Source organism: Thalassophryne amazonica, chromosome 7, assembly GCF_902500255.1.
Source record: "Thalassophryne amazonica chromosome 7, fThaAma1.1, whole genome shotgun sequence".
Classification (NCBI taxonomy): domain Eukaryota; kingdom Metazoa; phylum Chordata; class Actinopteri; order Batrachoidiformes; family Batrachoididae; genus Thalassophryne; species Thalassophryne amazonica.
In genome coordinates, this window is record NC_047109.1 from 52209932 (window position 1) to 52229084 (window position 19153).

General features: G+C 40.2%; 1 protein-coding gene across 4 annotated transcripts in view; it reads left to right on the top strand.

The window, feature by feature from the left end:
* The window catches only part of LOC117513907 (B-cell receptor CD22-like), a 45042-nt gene extending 27942 nt beyond the window's left edge, over positions 1 to 17100 (top strand). For all 4 annotated transcript variants that reach the window (XM_034174148.1, XM_034174147.1, XM_034174151.1 and 1 more), the window contains exons 10-11: positions 14 to 83; positions 16596 to 17100. In XM_034174148.1, the coding sequence (XP_034030039.1) occupies positions 14 to 83; positions 16596 to 16928 (403 nt within the window). In that variant the 3' untranslated portion in view covers positions 16929 to 17100. The remainder of the gene's footprint in view (positions 1 to 13; positions 84 to 16595) is intronic.
* The last annotated feature ends 2053 nt before the right edge of the window (positions 17101 to 19153 follow it).

Genomic DNA, 19153 nt, shown 5'->3' on the forward strand with positions numbered 1-19153 from the left:
GTTTTAATGTTAGGAAAAAGAAAGCCAGCCCTTCCCCTGACAAAGGCATGGTGGACACGTCAGACTGTTTGGTTGCTGATGAGGTGAGTTGACTTCTTTTCATATGCCAAATATTTTCTCAAATGTCTTTGGTTCAGTCACACACAGACCACTGGTGAAAGTTCCCAACATGTTGTCCGCATACACCATTACTTGTTAACCTTACTTTTACTTGATGACAGATTATTACTAATTCATAAAGCAAAATAATATTTAGTATTTGAAGATGAAGTGAGACTTATGGTGTATTACTGTAGACTGTTTTCCTTGTGGAGTGGTCATGATTTGGTGGAGCTTGAAGAAACGTCAAGAAAAAACCCTGACAGGGACACCGGCAAATAAACTTTCTTTAGAGATGCAGAAATCTCAGTCTAATGCATACTTGTACAACTGTAGAGGAGTGTTCACGAAACCTTTTGGAACTGCATTGGGATAGCACAAATGATGTTACACAACAATGTAACATGAAACTGTGAAGCGACAATTCATCCGCCCAGCTCAAGGTAAAGGTTTGCAGTGGAGGACCTTATGACCTACAGTAATAGTAAGGTCATGTGTTACCGAGCAAGTGTCACAATTTTGTCTGCGTGACTCAAGTATTGAATGGTTCTATCTGGAAGGTGCAAAATACCAGATGCAAATCATTTTGGGAGTGTGTCTGTTGACACATTGCTATTTGCATGGCATTAAATCTAAGCACAAACCAGACCTCCAGGCATTATGTTGCCGACTGTACATACAGTCATGTCCATGGGTATATGGACAGTGACAGTTTTTGTAATTTTGCCTCTATGCAGAGAAGTCTGTAACTCATTCAGAGTTGTTATGGGTGTCTTGGTGGAGTTATTGTTGGTTGGAGTTGTTATGGGTGTCCAGTGGTGGGCACAGCTAACCAAAAAGTTAGATTCGATAACAGATAATCAGCTAAATGAAACGTTATCTTTTATAAAGCTAAACCGATAAACCATCCAAAGATTTATCAGAAGCTACAGCTAACCGATAACTTCCAGTATTGTCTCCGGTACACTTACAACTACTAACAAGCTGATTTTGAGTTTTAACACCACAAGCGCTTGTGGTTGCATCAAAGGCAACTACAGACCCAAACAACGAGTCAGCACTTCTGTCTTTGAGCGTCCTGCTCACTGCTGGAAGCTCCTGTTTACTACATAACTTCCAGCAGAGAAGCAGTTGAGAGGAGCAGCAAAGCTCAACTCTCTACTCAATAACAGCGTCATCGTGAGGCGGAGGTCTTGGAAAATAAAGCAGTGCTGACTTATGGTTTGATTTATAAATAAAATTAATACTGATAGAATAACTCCGCACAGCTGGTCTGCTCTGTGTCAGCCTGATCCCGTCAGATCTCAGAAGCTACGCAGAGCAGGATCTGGTTAGTACTTGGATGGGACCTCTTTGGAACACCAGCGGCTGTGTGTGTTTCTCCAGGTGAAACTGGAGTTGCATGAGGAAGGGCATCCGGCGTGAAACTTGTGCCAATTACCAATGCAGATCTGGCTGTATCCGCTGTGGTGACCCCGAACAAAACCGGGAGCAGCCAAATGAACAACAACACCAGCAGATAAAATAACTCCATTAATGTCAATTCTGTCATTTGTACAAAGTTAAAATATAACATACGAGGGCTGTCCGTAAAGTATAGGTCCTTTTTATTTTTTCAAAAACTATATGGATTTCATTCATATGTTTTTACGTCAGACATGCTTGCACCCTCGTGCGCATGCGTGAGTTTTTCCACGCCTGTCGGTGACGTCATTCGCCTGTGAGCACTCCTTGTGGGAGGAGTCGTCCAGCCCCTCGTCTGAATTCCTTTGTCTGAGAAGTTGCTGAGAGACTGGCGCTTTGTTTGATCAAAATTTTTTCTAAACCTGTGAGACACATCGAAGTGGACATGGTTCGAAAAATTAAGCTGGTTTTCAGTGAAAATTTTAACAGCTGATGAGAGATTTTGAGGTGATTCTGTCGCTTTAAGGACTTTTCACGGTGCGAGACGTCGCGCAGCGCTCTCAGGCAGCGTCATCAGCCTGTTTCAAGCTTAAAACCTCCACATTTCAGGCTCTATTGATCCAGGACGTCGTGAGAGAACAGAGAAGTTTCAGAAGAAGTCGGTTTCAGCATTTTATCCGGATATTCCACTGTTAAAGGAGATTTTTTTAATGAAAGACGTGCGGACGGGTCCGCGCGTCGGGACGCAGCCGACGTGGCACGGCGGCACAGGAAAAACACCTCCGTGTTGATAACCATTTGTAAAATCCAGGCGGCTTTTGATGGCTTTCAGTGGAGTGAGTATATGAGAAATTGTTTATCAGCTGGAGATGTTCCAACTTGTCCTCAAGGCTTCCAACAGAGGTGTTTTTCCTGTGGCGGAGCGTTGCGGCGGCTGCGAGCCGACGCTGCAATCCGCCCGCACGTCTTTCATAAAAAAAATCTCCTTTAACAGTGGAATATCCGGATAAAATGCTGAAACCGACTTCTTCTGAAACGTCTCTGTTCTCTCATGACGTCCTGGATCAATAAAGCCTGAAATGTGGAGGTTTTAAGCTTGAAACAGGCTGATGATGCCGCCTGAGAGTGCTGCGCGACGTCTCGCACCGTGAAAAGTCCTTAAAGCGACAGAATCACCTCAAAATCTCTCATCAGCTGTTAAAATTTTCACTGAAGACCAGCTTAATTTTTCGAACCATGTCCACTTCGATGTGTCTCACAGGTTTAGAAAAAATTTTGATCAAACAAAGCGCCAGTCTCTCAACAACTTCTCAGACAAAGGAATTCCGACGAGGGGCTGGACGACTCCTCCCACAAGGAGTGCACACAGGCGAATGACGTCACCGACAGGCGTGGAAAAACTCACGCATGCGCACGAGGGTTCAAGCATGTCTGACGTAAGAACATATGAATGAAATCCATATAGTTTTTGAAAAAAATAAAAAGGACCTATACTTTACGGACAGCCCTCGTATATCTTTTAATGTTGAATAATGCACTAATTCTGAAGTTTTGTAACAAACACAGACAGATGCCAAAGGGATGATGGGTAAAATGTGCCTCCACTTACACTGACTGGTGAACTCATTCATTCTATGTAAAACCAACACGTTAATGTGAAGTGTGTGTGTTGGTGTTTACATATAAATGTGCTTTAATAAAATATGCCATTTTTTTTATTTGTAAAAAAAAAAAGGCATTTCCAAAAGAAAAGCCAAGTTGTAATAACCATCTGATATAACCAGTGTCAAAATAAAAAGAACACTGCCATCTACTAGTGCCCAGACACTCAGTACTTACCCTGGCATGAACACTACTGGAGCAGTAGAAGGCAGTAGAGACCGTTAAAACTTGCCAAAACAAAATTCCAGATAATCCGTGTCTGCTACGTTTAAGATCCGTGGAATTTAGTAAACACAAACTGAATTTCAGACATCTTATATATTACTCTGGAACAAAGATGACAGACAGTGTTTGACATAAGCAGAACTCTAAATAGCAAACAGGAATCGATTGCAGTGATTCCAGTTGAAAATAATGGAGAAGCAACCTGGGCTTGTTCTGGCATTTTTACATAAAACAAACACAATAACAATGTCTATAAACCCAGAGAATATATTCACAAGAGTTTTAGGCACAAAGAGTTTAATGCTGTTATCTATGTGGAGCCTGATCAGAGCATCTCAAATGCATTTCTTCTGTCATGAATGTACTGAGATTACACATAATGCACTTGGACACAGTATGTCCACACTAAAACCTTCAAAATTAGTGCATTACTTTAAAACTAATACATATATCTGATATTTTCACTTTATAAAACTTCAGACCTAATGTTAATTTAAATAACTTGTCCAAAATTAGTTTGGTTAAAATTTTAAACATAAGTTAAAACTGTATGACTCTGAATGACTTTGACTTGCTTGCCTCTACTGGTGGTTGGCTCTCACTGTGGTATTGTATCACTTCCTGTTTCGGAGCACAGCGGTGTTTTGTTGTATCTGTTAGCTGTTTAATCTGCGCAGTTAGATTGATCTAGTTACCTAGATCAGTGATTTTCAACCTTTTTTGAGCCGCGGCACCCTTTTTATATTTACAAAATCCTGCAGCACACCACCAACCAAAATAATATTATAATGCTATTACCTCTCGTTTTGCGCAAAACCCAATTATCGCAATGGAAAATCGATACAGAAAACACCGCATTTCGAAAATCCTCAAGCATTTTGCGCTCTGATCTCAAGTAGGGCTGTCACGATTAGGAATTTCTGGAGACGATTAATTGTCAGACAAATAATTGCGATTGATGAATATATTGTCTATTTTTTTTTCCTTTTTTCCCCTTCTTTATATTCTACTATTGTAGTATAATTACACAACTCTGGAAGAACGTTTGGCTTCTGTGAGTGGAGAAACTGGGAATGGTGCAACATTTTTATTTTTATCTTCATTTTACATACAGTCCCAACTTTTTCTGATTTGTGGTTGTTTCTGTTGCATTTCTGAAATTGTTTCTCCTCATCAGTCACGTTTTGTGCTTAAACACTGCATTAAGCTCAAGATTGAACAAATAAATACCTTTGGAAAATAACAGCTGTTAAAGTTCAGAGTTCTCACCTGCTTTTTGTGATCTCTGCGTCTGAACATTGTTTTTTTTTTTTTGTGGCTCAGTTCATTCATATATTCTCATTTTTTAAATATGTTTTTAAAGATATTTGACCATTTATTTCATCTCATGATCTCATAAATTCAGCATACGACGCGCACATGGTGAGAACAGGACGGTAACAGCAGAATCACACCTTTAGAGAAAGTTCAGAGAGAAGTAAAGGCAGCTTCATGCTTCCGTTCACTTGGGTTAAAATCCTCTCTCTGCTCCGCGCTCGCTGCGCACTGAACGTGTCGCGCCTGCATTCAGGAATCTCCCTGACCCACCCCCTCCCCTCACCCACCCCCTCCCCTCCCCTCCCTGACCCCCTCCCCTCCCTCGCAGTCTGCAGCCTGTTAACTCCACGCGCGCGCACACACAGGCACAGACACACACACCGACAGCTCCGCATTTTAGATGGCTTTTGAAGGAGACGGCACTGTTTTAATCGGCCGTCAGCCTCCTTGTTATTGTCCCGCCTTAAGACGAGAGCGAGGCTGCAGCACGTTTGACATCAGATTCTGAGTCGTTTTATGCTTTATGAATAAAATAAATAATTCACGGTAATCGCGAATATGAAAAATACCCACGGCACCCCTGACGATCGATCACGGCACCCTAGTGTGCCGCGGCACCCCGGTTGAGAATCACTGACCTAGATAACGATTTGTTTCACAGTGTAATCTTCACGTGCCTTAACTAAAGCACTCCCTCTGCTGAATCACCTCTAAATTATTTACACATTATTCACTTTGTGTGTTTTTAGAATCCGCTAGCTTAGCGCAGCTACTAGCTCTTAGCTGGTTTAGCATGGCGGCTTCTCCTGTCTCTCCCGCACTTTTCTGCTCTGGGTGTGAAATGTTTAGTTATTCCTCGGCCTCCTTTAGCAGTAATGGTAGTTGCAATAAGTGTAGCTTATTCATAGCTTTGGAGGCCAGGCTGGGCGAATTGGAGACTCGGCTCCGCACCGTGGAAAATTCTACAGCTAGCCAGGCCCCTGTAGTCGGTGTGGACCAAGGTAGCTTAGCCGACGTTAGTTTCCCTCTGGCAGATCCCGAGCAGCCGGGAAAGCAGGCCGACTGGGTGACTGTGAGGAGGAAGCGTAGTTTTAAACAGAAGCCCCGTGTACACTGCCAACCCGTTCACATTTCTAACCGTTTTTCCCCACTCGACAACACACCCGCCGAGGATCAAACTCTGGTTATTGGCGACTCTGTTTTGAGAAATGTGAAGTTAGTGACACCAGCAACCATAGTCAATTGTCTTCCGGGGGCCAGAGCAGGCGACATTGAAGGAAATTTGAAACTGCTGGCTAAGGCTAGGCGTAAATTTGGTAAGATTGTAATTCACATCGGCAGTAATGACACCCGGTTACGCCAATCGGAGGTCACTAAAATTAACATTGAATCGGTGTGTAACTTTGCAAAAACAATGTCGGACTCTGTAGTTTTCTCTGGGCCCCTCCCCAATCGGACCGGGAGTGACATGTTTAGCCACATGTTCTCCTTGAATTGCTGGCTGTCTGAGTGGTGTCCAAAAAATGAGGTGGGCTTCATAGATAATTGGCAAAGCTTCTGGGGAAAACCTGGTCTTGTTAGGAGAGACGGCATCCATCCCACTTTAGATGGAGCAGCTCTCATTTCTAGAAATCTGGCCAATTTTCTTAAACCCTCCAAACCGTGACTATCCAGGGTTGGGACCAGGAAGCAGAGTTGTAGTCTTACACACCTCTCTGCAGCTTCTCTCCCCCTGCCATCCCCTCATTACCCCATCCCCGTAGAGACGGTGCCTGCTCCTAGACCACCAATAACCAGCAAAAATCTATTTAAGCATAAAAATTCAAAAAGAAAAAATAATATAGCACCTTCAACTGCACCACAGACTAAAACAGTTAAATGTGGTCTATTAAACATTAGCTCTCTCTCTTCTAAGTCCCTGTTAGTAAATGATATAATAATTGATCAACATATTGATTTATTCTGCCTTACAGAAACCTGGTTACAGCAGGATGAATATGTTAGTTTAAATGAGTCAACACCCCCGAGTCACACTAACTGCCAGAACGCTCGTAGCACGGGCCGAGGCGGAGGATTAGCAGCAATCTTCCATTCCATCTTATTAATTAATCAAAAACCCAGACAGAGCTTTAATTCATTTGAAAGCTTGACTCTTAGTCTTGTCCATCCAAATTGGAAGTCCCAAAAACCAGTTTTATTTGTTATTATCTATCGTCCACCTGGTCGTTACTGTGAGTTTCTCTGTGAATTTTCAGACCTTTTGTCTGACTTAGTGCTTAGCTCAGATAAGATAATTATAGTGGGCGATTTTAACATCCACACAGATGCTGAGAATGACAGCCTCAACACTGCATTTAATCTATTATTAGACTCAGTTGGCTTTGCTCAAAATGTAAATGAGTCCACCCACCACTTTATCATATCTTAGATCTTGTTCTGACTTATGGTATGGAAATTGAAGACTTAACAGTATTCCCTGAAAACTCCCTTCTGTCTGATCATTTCTTAATAACATTTACATTTACTCTGATGGACTACCCAGCAGTGGGGAATAAGTTTCATTACACTAGACGTCTTTCAGAAAGCACTGTAACTAAGTTTAAGGATATGATTCCTTCTTTATGTTCTCTAATGCCATATACCAACACAGTGCAGAGTAGCTACCTAAACTCTATAAGTGAGATAGAGTATCTCGTCAATAGTTTTACATCCTCATTGAAGACAACTTTGGATGCTGTAGCTCCTCTGAAAAAGAGAGCTTTAAATCAGAAGTGCCTGACTCTGTGGTATAACTCACAAACTCGCAGCTTAAAGCAGATAACCCGTAAGTTGGAGAGGAAATGGCGTCTCACTAATTTAGAAGATCTTCACTTAGCCTGGAAAAAGAGTCTGTTGCTCTATAAAAAAAGCCCTCTGTAAAGCTAGGACATCTTACTACTCATCACTAATTGAAGAAAATAAGAACAACCCCAGGTTTCTTTTCAGCACTGTAGCCAGGCTGACAAAGAGTCAGAGCTCTATTGAGCCGAGTATTCCTTTAACTTTAACTAGTAATGACTTCATGACTTTCTTTGCTAATAAAATTTTAACTATTAGAGAAAAAATTACTCATAACCATCCCAAAGACGTATCGTTATCTTTGGCTGCTTTCATTGATGCCGGTATTTGGTTAGACTCTTTCTCTCAGATTGTTCTGTCTGAGTTATTTTCATTAGTTACTTCATCCAAACCATCAACATGTCTATTAGACCCCATTCCTACCAGGCTGCTCAAGGAAGCCCTACCATTATTTAATGCTTCGATCTTAAATATGATCAATCTATCTTTATTAGTTGGCTATGTACCACAGGCTTTTAAGGTGGCAGTAATTAAACCATTACTTAAAAAGCCATCACTTGACCCAGCTATCTTAGCTAATTATAGGCCAATCTCCAACCTTCCTTTTCTCTCAAAAATTCTTGAAAGGGTAGTTGTAAAACAGCTAACTGATCATCTGCAGAGGAATGGTCTATTTGAAGAGTTTCAGTCAGGTTTTAGAATTCATCATAGTACAGAAACAGCATTAGTGAAGGTTACAAATGATCTTCTTATGGCCTCAGACAGTGGACTCATCTCTGTGCTTGTTCTGTTAGACCTCAGTGCTGCTTTTGATACTGTTGACCATAAAATTTTATTACAGAGATTAGAGCATGCCATAGGTATTAAAGGCACTGCGCTGCGGTGGTTTGAATCATATTTATCTAATAGATTACAATTTGTTCATGTAAATGGGGAATCTTCTTCACAGACTAAGGTTAATTATGGAGTTCCACAAGGTTCTGTGCTAGGACCAATTTTATTCACTTTATACATGCTTCCCTTAGGCAGTATTATTAGACGGCATTGCTTAAATTTTCATTGTTACGCAGATGACCCCCACCTTTATCTATCCATGAAGCCAGAGGACACACACCAATTAGTTAAACTGCAGGATTGTCTTACAGACGTAAAGACATGGATGACTTCTAATTTCCTGCTTTTAAACTCAGATAAAACTGAAGTTATTGTACTTGGCCCCACAAATCTTAGAAACATGGTGTCTAACCAGATCCTTACTCTGGATGGCATTACCCTGACCTCTAGTAATACTGTGAGAAATCTTGGAGTCATTTCTGATCAGGATATGTCATTCAAAAAGCATATTAAACAAATATGTAGGACTGCTTTTTTGCATTTACGCAATATCTCTAAAATTAGAAAGGTCTTGTCTCAGAGTGATGCTGAAAAACTAATTCATGCATTTATTTCCTCTAGGCTGGACTATTGTAATTCATTATTATCAGGTTGTCCTAAAAGTTCCCTGAAAAGCCTTCAGTTAATTCAAAATGTTGCAGCTAGAGTACTAACGGGGACTAGAAAGAGAGAGCATATCTCACCCATATTGGCCTCTCTTCATTGGCTTCCTATTAATTCTAGAATAGAATTTAAAATTCTTCTTCTTACTTATAAGGTTTTGAATAATCAGGTCCCATCTTATCTTAGGGACCTCATAGTACCATATCACCCCAATAGAGCGCTTCGCTCTCAGACTGCAGGCTTACTTGTAGTTCCTAGGGTTTGTAAGAGTAGAATGAGAATGAGAGGCAGAGCCTTCAGCTTTCAGGCTCCTTTCCTGTGGAACCAGCTCCCAATTCAGATCAGGGAGACAAGACACCCTCTCTACTTTTAAGATTAGGGTTAAAACTTTCCTTTTTGCTAAAGCTTACAGTTAGGGCTGGATCAGGTGACCCTGAACCATCCCTTAGTTATGCTGCTATAGACTTAGACTGCTGGGGGGGTTCCCATGATTCACCCAGTGTTTCTTTTTCTTTTTGCTCTGTATGCACCACTCTGCATTTAATCATTAGTGATTGATCTCTGCTCCCCTCCACAGCATGTCTTTTTCCTGGCTCTCTCCCTCAGCCCCAACCAGTCCCAGCAGAAGACTGCCCCTCCCTGAGCCTGGTTCTGCTGGAGGTTTCTTCCTGTTAAAAGGGAGTTTTTCCTTCCCACTGTCGCCAAGTGCTTGTTCACAGGGGGTCGTTTTGACCGTTGGGGTTTTTACATAATTATTGTATGGCCTTGCCTTACAATATAAAGCGCCTTGGGGCAACTGTTTGTTGTGATTTGGCGCTATATAATAAAATTGATTGATTGATTGATTGATTGATTGATTGATTGATTGATTGAATGACTTGAGCAATATTGCCAGCATATCAGTATGGGGTCAAAAGAAATGAGTTTTTTTCTTTTGTGTGAGCAGTTCTCAAAGGAGAACTGGATAGAGGATAGAGCAATTTCTTCTAGAACCAGCTCTCCTCTGTTTGCAGAGGATAGAACTGCACATCTACTACAATACATTAAACAGGTAAGTACTCAACTGATTAAGACTTCATAAATGTTTGTAACTGTTAAGCTTTGTTTACCACGTCTGCAAAAATACGTTAGCGGTCTAAAAAGTATCGGACCAAAACTTATCGGAAGATAATTGGTCTGATAATGGTTTTCAAAGTTATGTGTAAAGCTAATCCGATAATGAAAACATTACCTTGGATAATTAGTGGTTAGCGGAATACAAAACATATTGGAAGATATTTGGTCCAATAATGCTTTTCAAAGTTACCTGAAAAGATAATCCAATAATGAAAACATTATCTTTGATAATTAGCGGTTAGCAGATTAGCGGAACTGTGCCCACCACTGTGGGTGTCTTGGTGGAGTTATTGTTCGTTGGAGATTCATGGGTGTCTTGGTGGAGTTATTGTTGGTTGGACTTGCTATGGGTGTCTTGGTGGAGTTATTGTTCGTTGGCGATGTTATGGGTGTCTTGGTGGAGTTATTGTTGGTTGGACTTGTTATGGGTGGAGTTATTGTTGGTTGGACTTGCTATGGGTGTCTTGGTGGAGTTATTGTTGGTTGGACTTGCTATGGGTGGAGTTATTGTTGGTTGGACTTGTTATGGGTGTTTTGGTGGAGTTATTGTTGGTTGGAGTTGTTATGGGTGTCTTGATGGAGTTATTGTTGGTTGTTATGAGTGTCTTGGTGGAGTTATTGTTCATTGGACTTGTTATGGGTGTCTTGGTGGCTTCCCTCACCACTCTCCTACTTGCACAGTCACTCAGAACTGCCTAGTGTAGACAGATTGACTGTGCAGTATCACTCTGCTTGCATTTATTCATGAAGTCCAAGAAATTCATTCATTTTCTGCTACTTGTCCGAGTCACTCTGGCAACAGACCATGCAGCTCAGGCCACACTTCCCTATCCTCGGCCAAGCCCTCTAACTCTTCCTGGGGTCTCCTGAGGCTTTCCCAAACTAACTGTGAAAAATAATCCGTCCAGTGTGTCCTGAGCCTTCCCTGGGTCTGCCTCTTAGTTGGACATTGCTGGAAGACCTCCCTAGGGAGGTCACTACAGGTCATCCTCACCAGATGCCTGAACCATGTCAGGTTGCTCCTTTCTGTTTGAAGAAACAACAGCTGTACTCTGAGTTCCATCCGAATATTTGAGCTTCTCACCCTGTCCCTGAGTGTAAGCCCAGATACCCGATGGAGGAACCTCATTTCTACTGCTTGTATTCACGATCTTGCTCTTTTGGTCACTACCCAAAGTTAACTGGTTTAGCAAATGTTTTCAATCAACCAATCAGCATTTATTTATATAGCCCTTTACAGCAGCCAGATGGTATCTAAAGTGCTTTACAGTAAAATCAAGTAAGATAAAGAATTCACAAAAATAAAACAAACACATACAATAGAGTTAAAATGGCACCAAAGATAAAAAAAAAACAAAACATGTCACATCACCACTAGGTATTAAAAACAGTTTAAATAAATCTTGAGCTTTAATTTAAAAGGTGCTGGGTAAGAAATAGTGCGCAAATCAGGCGATAATTTGTTCCACAGTCTGGGTTCAGCTACCGTTAAAGCACAACCAGAGTTTGTATTTTGACCTCGGAACATGTAAGTAAAGTTGGCCAGATGCCCATAAAGTCCAACTGTAAGTGCAGAGAGTTAAAATTTCAGACGAGTAGGAAGGTACAAGGCCATTATTAGTTTAAAAAACAAACAAAATCAATTCTAAAACAAACTGGAAAAGAGTGAAGTGAGTACAGGACAGGTGTAATATGCTCATTTCTGGAAGTGTTTGTTAAAAGATGAGCAGCAGCGTTTTGCACTAGTTGGAAGTGTGCAAGAAGACTGGTTAACTCCAGCATAAAGTGCATTACAGTAATCTGGAGCTGATGAAAACATGAATGTTCTGTCTGAAGATCATGTCAACTGAGAAAGGGCTTTACTTGGGCCAAAAGATGTACCTGGAAAAAACTTGGTTTGACAGCAGAGTTTATCTGTTAATTGAACCTCAATCAAGTGTCAAATATCACTCCCAAATTTGTGACAGCTGGTTTTAAATAATTAACCAGAACACCAAAGTTTGAGGGCATGCCAAAATGTGCAAACACAATGGTCTCTGTTCTACCATCATTCAAGTTAAGAAAATTTTGGGACAGCCACTGCTTCACATCATGAATACAATTAAATAATGACTACAAAGCATCACTTCCATTAGTCCTCACAGGAAGATAGATTTGCAGATCATCTGCATAACATTGAAAGGACGGTTTGTGCTCAGCTATACAACCCCAATTCCAATGAAGTTGGGATACTGTGTAAAATGTAAATAAAATCAGAATACACTAATTTGCGAATCCTATTCAACCTATATTCAATTCAATACACCACAAAGACAAGATATTTAATGTTCACACTCATAAACGTTATTGTTTTTGTGCAAATATTTTGCTCGTTTTGAAATGGATGCCTGCAACACGTTTCAAAAAAGCTGGGACAGTGGTATGTTTACCACTGTGTTACATCACCTTTCCTTCTAACAACATTCAATAAGCATTTGGGAACTGAGGACACTAATTGTGAGTGTCATGATTGGGTATAAAAGGAGCATCCCCAAAAGGCTCAGCCATTCACAAGCAAAGATGGGGCGAGGATCACCACTTTGTGAACAACTGCATGAAAAAATAGTCGAACAGTTAAAGAACAATCTTTCTCAACGTTCAGTTGCAGGCAATTTAGGGATTTCATCATCTACAGTCCATAATATAATCAGAAGATTCAGAGAATATGGGGAACTTTCTACATGTAAGCAGCAAGGCCGAAAACCAACATTGAATGCCCGTGACCTTCGATCCCTCAGGTGGCACTGCATTAAAAACTGACATCATTGTGTAAAGGATCTTACCGCGTGGGCTCAGTAACACTTCAGAAAACCATTGTCAGTTAACACAGTTTGTTGCTACATCTACAAGTGCAAGTTAAGCCCTACATCAACAACATCCAGAAACGCCACCACATTCTCTGGGCCTGAGCTCAAGTGTGCTGTGGTCTGATGAGTCCATGTTTCAAATTGTTTTTGGAAATCATGGACATCGTGTCCTCTGAACAAAAGAGGAAAAAGACCATCCAGATTGTTACCAGCGCAAAGTTCAAAAGCCAGCACCTGTGATGGTATGAGGGTGTGTTAGTGCCCATGGCATGGGAAACTTCCACATCTGTGATGGCACCATCAATGCTGAAAGGTGCATCCAGGTTTTGAAGCAACATATGCTGCCATCCAAGCAATGTCTTTTTCAGGAATGTCCCTGCTTATTTCAGCAAGACAATGCCAAGCCACATTCTGCACGTGTTACAACAGCGTGGCTTTGTAGTAAAAGAGTGCAGTTACTAGACTGGCCTGCCTGCAGTCCAGACCTGTAGCCCATTGAAAATGTGTGGCACATTATGAAGCGCAAAATGCGGCAATAGCTCTCAGCTCTCTGCAGGTCTGCAGGTCATTCATCAGGTCATTCCTCATTTTGTATCACCAGTTATCCATCTTCATGATGAAGTGGTATAGAGGAGGATTTTCTTAACAAGAAGACCTGAAAATTTAGCTACAAATTGCCAGAAGGTACATCTAAGATGCAAGCCTGGATTTGATCTGTTTTGGTGAAAGAAAATCCTTCTCTGCTCTACTCTACTATGAAGCTAAGAGTAGTGATACAAAATGCAAAGCTTGCACTGTGCACAATTTCTCCAATCACAGCCACATAAGCCCATAACTTCTCTTGGGAATGTGTGGGTGTCTTGGTGGCTTTCCTTACTCTTCTCCTTCTTGCACAGTCACTTTGTTTTTGAGAACTGTCTACTCCATGCAGATTTACCATAAAGTGCCATACTGTTTGTATTTCTTTGTAATTAATGTAAATAAAGTCATACAATAGTGTTCAGAATAATAGTAGTGCAATGTGACTAAAAAAATTAATCCAGGTGTTGAGTATATTTCTTATTGTTACATGGGAAACAAGGTACCAGTAGATTCAGTAGATTCTCACAAATCCAACAAGACCAAGCATTCATGATATGCACACTCTTAAGGCTATGAAATTGGGCTATTAGTAAAAAAAAAAGTAGAAAAGGGTGTACTCACAATAATAGTAGCATCTGCAGTTTTTTTTTAGCAATCCTGTGAATCACTAAACTAGTATTTAGTTGTATAACCACAGTTTTTCATAATTTCTTCACATCTGTGAGGCATTAATTTTGCTGGTTTGGAACCAAGATTTTACTCACTTACTTGTGTGCTTTGAGTCATTGTCTTGTTGAAACACCCATTTCAAGGGCATGTCCTCTTAGGCAACATGACCTCTTCAAGTATTTTAACATATCCATATACCATGATACCTGGTATGCGATATATAGGCCCAACACCATAGTAGGAGAAACATGCCCATATCATGATGCTTGCACCACCATGCTTCACTGTCTTCACTGTGAACTGTGGTTTAAAGTCAGAGTTTGGGGGTCGTCTCACAAACTGTCTGCGGCCCTTGGACCCAAAAAGAACAATTTTACTCTCATCAGTCCACAAAATATTCCTCCTTTCTCTTTAGGCCAGTTGATGTGTTTTTTGGCAAATTGTAACCTCTTGTGCACATGTCTTTTATTTAACAGAGGGACTTTGCGGGGGATTCTTGCAAATAAATTAGCTTCACACAGGTATCTTCTAACTGTCACAGCACTTACAGGTAACTCCAGACTGTCTTTGATCATCCTTGAGCTGATCAGTGGGTGAGCTTTTGCCATTCTGGTTATTCTTCTATCAATTTTGATGGTTGTTTTCTGTTTTCTTCCACGCGTCTCTGGTTTTTTTTGTCCATTTTAAAGCATTGGAGATCATTGTAGATGAACAGCCTATAATTTTTTGCACCTGCATATAGGTTTTCCCCTCTCCAATCAACTTTTTAATCAAACTACACTGTTCTTCTGAACAATGTCTTGAACGTCCAATTTTCCTCAGGCTTTCAAAGAGAAAAGCATGTTCAACAGGTGCTGGCTTCGTCCTTAAATAGGGGACACCTGATTCACACCTGTTTGTTCCACAAAATTGATTTAATGCCACACTACTATTATTGTGAACACCCCCTTTTCTTTTCTTTTTTACTAAAAGCCCAATTTCATAGTCTTAAGAGTGTGCATATCATGAATGCTTGGTCTTGTTGGATTTGTGAGAATCTACTGAATCTACTGGTACCTTGTTTCCCATGTAACAATAAGAAATATACTCAAAACCTGGATTAATGTTTTTAGTCACATAGCACTACTATTATTCTGAACACTACTGTATATAGTGATATAAGTCATATAAGACACATTCAGTGGCAGCTTTACCATTAGAGAACCTCGTCCAAAACTACCACAAAAGACTCCGAGCTGCTGTTGATGTTAAAGGGGCAATACACAGTATTAAGAACAGGGGTATGTAAACTTTAGATCAGGGTCATTTGGGTAGTTCACTTGTCATTTTGATTTAAAAAGCGGAAACACAGTTGTTTGACAATAAATGGCTTCACCCAACCACTAACCATGAGTGAAAAATAGTTTTTGTGTTGTCATTCATATTCTCTTATAAATAGGCAAAAAAGCAAAAATTCTGCCAGGGTATGTAAACTTTTGAGCACAACTGTATTTTGTTTTTGTTTTTTTACCGTGTTTTTTTTTTTTTTTAAATCCTACAATGTGATTTTCTGGATTTTTTTTCTCATTTTGTCTCTCATAGTTAAAGTGTACCTATGTTGAAAATTACAGACCTCTCTCATCTTTCTAAGTAGGAGAACTTGCACAATCAGGGACTGACTAAATACTTTTTTACCCCACTGTATAATGAAAATAGAATAGATGAGTATTTGATGAGGAGAGGTTACTGATCATAGTGGAAAAAACTCTTCTCAGCCAAATACGATTAGGCCACTTAAGTACAGTAACATGAATACCAGCAAGATGTTCTCACTGGGAAACAAGTACTGTGTGATCCACAGTGTCAAAAGCTGCTGTGAGATCCAACAGAACCAGCACAGTAGGATTCCCTGCATCCACAGAGTGATGTCATTATGTACTTTTAAAAGTTCTGACTCAGTGCTGTGTTGTGATCTAAATCCAGATTGGAATTTTTCAAGAATGGGTATGCTTTCCACAAATGACCGTAACTGTATAAAAGCAACGTTTTATAAAAACTGAGAAAGAAATGGCAGATGTGACACAGGTTTAAAACTGAGTCGAACCACAGCATGTTTGAAAGCAGCTGGAACAGACCCTGAGCAGACCCTGATAAAAGTTAGGAGACCCGTCCCGACAGTATTAAAGACCTCTTTCACATTTTATTTTTGACTTATATACATATATATTAACATATATTTTCATGTTATATATCAGATACAATTTGGATTCTTCTTACATTTACTGTTTTTTTGATACTTGTGTGTCACTAAAAATTCAGTAAATCTGACATGTTGCTGAATATCACCTTTTGTTTAAAAAGGCAAACACTTCACAAGAGGTCGTGTATGCCAACAGTGATGTTCTAGTCCAAGAAGGAGGAATTAAGGAAGACGGTCTCCATTACGCTGTTGTCAACTTCACTAAACGCCAGGCTGAATCAGAAGAAACGCTCGGAGATGTTAGAGGGACGGCTTCCAATACAACAGAGTACGCCGAGATCTGCCTCTTGACCCGAGCAGGTAGCAAGAGCGATACAAAGGCAGGAGAGACAAACGCAAAAAATGATGCTATACAGGAGGAACAGATGGAAGAACAAGGACATCCAGTTAGTGAAGAGCCTCCTGATCAGCCTGAGGAAAACAGGAGACTGTAGCTCAGACACAGGACCATGAGCACAAGATTCACTGTCTTCTGACTTCGGCCACTGGGAGGCGAGGCTGAAGAAAAAAATCTGTGAAGAACATCTTAATATCTGCAGCTGTAAACGCAGCCTATGCAATGTGAATTAAAGGGATAAAAATGATCATCATGATGAAGAGTGTGACTCTGATGGAAAAGAGAGCAAAGATGAGTTGAATTCCAATTCACTGGTGCTCGAAAATGATATCCAGATGGCCGACAAAGATCATTTTGATAAATGTGACTTCATCCGTGACTGAAAATCCACAAATACAACAAATGCCCTTAATAACCTTTCATGTAGGCACACTCTGATTTGAACCGTAATACTATATTGTGAACCCAAGACCCCAAGTTTGAAAAATTGCATAGAACACCTATCCTGGATTGTATAATGTTCTCCTTTAAGAGTATTTTGTGGTTCTTCAACATTCCAGTGAAAATCCCTATAATTACTAACTATGAGGTAAGTCAACATGACATCAAATAATGAACGTTCACGTTCATTATGACGTCAAAAATGAGGTCATGACATTATGATCTTATGCTCTTTTGTTTATTTATGTGTATGTCAATGTTCCAATGCATTGTATGGCTGTTTAATAAAAATATACCCTTCTCTACTCAATTATATATCTGGATGAGGCCATTTATCACGTAAATACAGTAGTGTTCAGAATAATAGTAGTGCTATGTGACTAAAAAGATTAATCCAGGTTTTGAGTATATTTCTTATTGCTACATGGGAAACAAGGTACCAGTAGATTCAGTAGATTCTCACAAATCCAACAAGACCAAGCATTCATGATATGCACACTCTTAAGGCTATGAAATTGGGCTATTAGTAAAAAAAAAAAGTAGAAAAGGGGGTGTTCACAATAATAGCAGTGTGGCATTCAGTCAGTGAATTCATCAATTTTGTGGAACAAACAAGTGTGAATCAGGTGTCCCATATTTAAGGATGAAGCCAGCACCTGTTGAACATGCTTTTCTCTTTGAAAGCCTGAGGAAAATGGGACATTCAAGACATTGTTCAGAAGAACAGTGTACTTTGATTAAAAAGTTGATTGGAGAGGGGAAAACCTATACGCTGGTGCAAAAAATTATAGGCTGTTCATCTACAGTGATCTCCAATGCTTTAAAATGGACAAAAAAACAGAGACGCATGGAAGAAAATGGAAAACAACCATCAAAATGGATAGAAGAATAACCAGAATGGCAAAGGTTCACCCATTGATCAGCTCCAGGATGATCAAAGACAGTCTGGAGTTACCTGTAAGTGCTGTGACAGTTAGAAGATACCTGTGTGAAGCTAATTTATTTGCAAGAATCCCCTGCTAAGTCCCTCTGTTAAATAAAAGACGTGCAGAAGAGGTTACAATTTGCCAAAGAACACATCAACTGGCCCAAAGAGAAATGGAGGAATATTTTGTGGACTGATGAGAGTAAAATTGTTCTTTTTGGGTCCAAGGGCCGCAGACAGTTTGTGAGACGACCCCCAAACTCTGAATTCAAGCCACAGTTCACAGTGAAGACAGTGAAGCATGGTGGTGCAACCATCATGATATGGGCATGCTTCTCCTACTATGGTGTTGAGCCTATATATCACATACCAGGTATCATGGATCAGTTTGGATATGTCAAAATACTTGAAGAGGTCATGTTGCCTTATGCTGAAGAGGACATGCCCTTGAAATGGGTGTTTCAACAAGACAGTGACCCCAAGCACACTAGTAAACAAGCAAAATCTTGGTTCCAAACCAACAAAACTAATGCCTCACAGATGTGATGAAATTATGAAAAACTGTGGTTATACAACTAAATACTAGTTTAGTGATTCACAGGATTGCTAAAAAAGCAGTTTGAACATAATAGTTTTGAGTTTGTAGCGTCAACTGCAGATGCTACTATTATTGTGAGCACACCCTTTTCTACTTTTTTTTTTTTTACTAATAGCCCAATTTCATAGCCTTAAGAGTGTGCATATCATGAATGCTTGGTCTTGTTGGATTTGTGAGAATCTACTGAATCTACTGGTACCTTGTTTCCCATGTAAAAATAAGAAATATACTCAAAACCTGGGTTAATTTTTTTTTAGTCACATTGCACTACTATTATTCTGAACACTACTGTATAAGCTATGATATCATGACATCATAACGGTGAAAGCCCAAGGTACAGTAGCTCAAGGCTACTGAG